Source organism: Hypomesus transpacificus, chromosome 22 (genome assembly GCF_021917145.1).
Source record: "Hypomesus transpacificus isolate Combined female chromosome 22, fHypTra1, whole genome shotgun sequence".
Classification (NCBI taxonomy): domain Eukaryota; kingdom Metazoa; phylum Chordata; class Actinopteri; order Osmeriformes; family Osmeridae; genus Hypomesus; species Hypomesus transpacificus.
In genome coordinates, this window is record NC_061081.1 from 11,045,678 (window position 1) to 11,049,169 (window position 3,492).

At 41.3% G+C, this 3,492-nt stretch overlaps 1 protein-coding gene across 1 annotated transcript; it reads left to right on the plus strand.

The window, feature by feature from the left end:
- On the plus strand, nt 1-1,633 carry hmx4 (H6 family homeobox 4). Its single transcript, XM_047045609.1, has 2 exons — nt 1-376; nt 553-1,633. The coding sequence occupies exons 1-2, from the start codon at nt 157-159 to the stop codon at nt 1,098-1,100; spliced, it is 768 nt and encodes a 255-aa protein (XP_046901565.1). The 5' UTR covers nt 1-156; the 3' UTR covers nt 1,101-1,633.
- The last annotated feature ends 1,859 nt before the right edge of the window (nt 1,634-3,492 follow it).

Consider the following 3,492-nt stretch of genomic DNA (forward strand, 5'->3'; position numbering starts at 1 on the left):
CAAGGCAGAGGCGTCGCGAGCTTGCAGTGTCTCATCAGTTCGCGGAGCAATGATGTTTGGAGTACCAAGACGTTACTAGAGTTTTCACATCTACAGCAAGGCTTAGATTTCACATTCCAGTCTGGAAAAAATAAAAAAACTCGCATCTTGAAGAATATGAACAAAGTGGACTCACCATGCCGACCCGCTGCCTCACTGAAATTCACCATAGATCATATCCTTAACCTCAAGACAAGCGGCAGGAACTTGGACAACTGTCTCTCTGCCAGATTTCAAAATGACACGAGAGTGCGAAAAGACGATTATTTTTATCACCGCTACGATGACAGTGGAGTTGAACGGATACAAGACCCCGAAAAGAGACTGCGTGAAGCCGGTAGGCATTAGCCTATTATAAACAGCATAACCAAGCACATGTGACATAAATGGGATAACAGACTGTAGGCTATGCATGTATATATTTGTTAAATGGCTGTCATTAGCTTAATATTAACATAGCTGTTATAAAGCAACCAAATCAGACGTGATGAAATGCGGATTTCCCCATTTCAGAGCCGGTCACCGACTGCAACGGAACAACTGACGCCGTCATCATCAACCAAGAAGACGCGTTGAAGATGACAGACACCGGCTTCGAGAGCGGAGACAGCTGTGACGACTGTCTCACCATGACGGTCCGCAAAGGGCCCAGCAAAAAGAACAAAATTGTCACAAAAAAGAAAACGCGCACCATCTTCTCAAAGCGACAAATCTTCCAGTTGGAATCTACGTTCGATATGAAACGGTATCTGAGCAGCGCAGAACGTGCCTGCCTCGCGAGCTCTCTCCAGCTCACCGAGACGCAGGTAAAAATTTGGTTTCAGAACCGAAGGAATAAATTGAAAAGACAGATTTCTACAGAACTTGACGGACCCAATAGTGATTTCTCCGACGCAGGGAAACCAATGGTGCAGCTCCCTGCCATTTACAAAGAGAATAACCTCATGGGACGGTGCTTGTTGCCAATGCCCCTGCCTATAGTCTACCCGGGGAGTAGCACGCCTTACCTATGCTTCTCAAATGCCAGCAAGTATTTCAGCCTTTTCGAAGGCGACGTATGATCGTCGGCTTGTCAGAGAAGAGGACACTTAACGTGATATTAATTTGCCAATTTAAGCATTTATTTGGCTATTGGTGTTAATCTTTCGGAGCCATGCCACCGAATTAGGCTTGGAATATCCCGAGAAGAAATAGAGGACCAACTAGCTTACATATCACAATCATAAACCCATTCTGATATTATTTATTATTTATTGATTAACGACTTTGATACGCCACTAAACTTGATGGGCTATATTTACAGGTAATCACAATGGAGATAGGCCTATAATTTTAGCTGATTATTTAGTATTGGCGAAGGCTTATGATACAGTTACCGTATTAAAATAATTTTAAGAATATGAACAATATATTATTACGATTATTATTATTATTATTATACAACATTTCAAGCAGATACAAATCCGCCAAAGATAGATTTATAGTTGCATGCATTTACTGTCATATACAATTTTCAATTAACTAACAGGCTATGTATTTCAATGAATGTAATTGATATTTCATTGTATGTTTTACGCATGTTTAAGGTTTTATTTCCAGTAGAAGCCTATAGCCTATACCGTTCTCATTTAACCCAATTTCCGGGTTACACTATTACAGTATTTACTGAAATTGACATTAAAAACGATTCCTTACAAGTTACTACAAAGAATGACCATTTGCTTTACAGGGAACAGTTTCTTAATATTATGAAATAGTAGCCTACACATTGCCTACTATTCTTTTATACTGTATGAACACTAATCCAAGACTTCAAGAACCAAAAAATGTGAATCTGCTTCGCCGGTGACTGATTGTCATGGCGTGCACCTTTGTTTTGGGATAAAAAGGTCCACATGCTGCATTTAATACAGTACTTCGACAGGGCACAAATCACAAACTTGGAATGGGAGTTAGAGCTGTTCCTCGGCCTAAACAAAGCGAGTACAAGGTCCAAGGCCAGCTTGCCGGAATTACCAAGAGGGTGGCAGAGATCCTATTCTTGCGACTTTTATTACACAATGCAATAATAGGGGGCTTATAATGTAAAAAGTTCTGCACTTATACTTGGAACTATTTACAGTTTTTTCAACATCGTGTACTGTATATTATGATAGTGTGGGCCATTAGGGGCACAGCTTAAATACAGAAAATTAACCCTAACCCTTATTCAGTAGTCAACGAGAAAAAGGAGCATCCGTTTTATTTAGCACGAAATCTATATTGGGTTAACGGATACCGTCCGTGTGGACAATTCAAACGCCTTCAGCCACGTCATCCAGCATTAGCACCGTGACCTACATAGGGCCTGCCAATCTCCACGCGCAGAAACAGCAAACAGATGGAGAACTGTGGCCGCTAGCGAAGGCTCTCGCGGGTCATCAGCGCATAGGCACCTTTCCACAAGACACAGATCTCCAAAAGGATCTCGCCTGCTTTTTTCAGTTTCATGGTTTAACGTTTTTGTTTGATAACATTTGTGAAATGTTCAATATCAATTAGGCCTAACCAAGTTATGGGTTTCCCTAAATTCCCCATTGAACGTGGAGACATCAGACTTGATGACACATACTTGTTTGTTGCACTGACCACCAGACATTCTCACAGCTTATCCTCAGTTTTGTGATCTCCTTTCTTCCTCCACCATCTCTCTTGCTGTGCTGTCATGTTCCCACAAGCAATTAACTTGTACTTCTCCAAAACCTGCCTAGTAGGATCCACTACAATACTTTGAAAGAAGACTTATGTTGCTTAATGGTATTTCACTCTAGCCTTGTGTGTGTGTGTGTGTATGTGTGTGTGTGTGTAATATAACCTGTTCCTTACTTTTCTTCCACTTGACCCAAAGTGCACTTTGCCTCTCTACCAGAGGACAGGTTATAGATTGAGTTGCTCTCTCATACAACCTCATCACACTCTCCTCTTTTCATCTTCTACCGCCTTCTTTTCTACCTCCTAATCATTTATTTCCTTCCCTGCTTCTTGTCCACCTTGTGTGTATAGTGCATATTTATGTATGTTTGTGTGAGTGTGTGTGTGATTATATGCATGTGTACATATGACCACATCATAAAGAAAAAAGGGTGTTATGGCTACCATGCCGTCTTGTTTCCTGGAGTTCTGCAAGTACAGCTCATGCAAGACCATAACAACACTGTCTACCCACAATGCCCTGGGGTTGGGCAGCCAAATGGAGCATGCTATTGGCAGGTCAGAGATGAAGAGGTGTGGCCACTAATATTTTATCTACTTTCATTCTATGAATATATATACTGTCCTAGGTAGGTAACCGTCGGCTTAACAGGAGAAAATACACAGGAGAATATACACACATACAGGAGAGTAATTCAGCTAAATAATTACATTTGCATTCTCACTAGCTTTGGTGTTCCCTGTCCCAGACCTCTTACTACC

What these genes read in the sequence shown, in the direction of transcription:
- hmx4 (XM_047045609.1), top strand. Translation starts at nt 157, where the DNA reads ATGAACAAAGTGGACTCACCATGCCGACCCGCTGCCTCACTGAAATTC. An exon ending in AAAGAGACTGCGTGAAGCCG is followed by an intron (nt 377 to 552) that starts GTAGGCATTAGC and finishes TCCCCATTTCAG; the next exon opens with AGCCGGTCACCGACTGCAAC.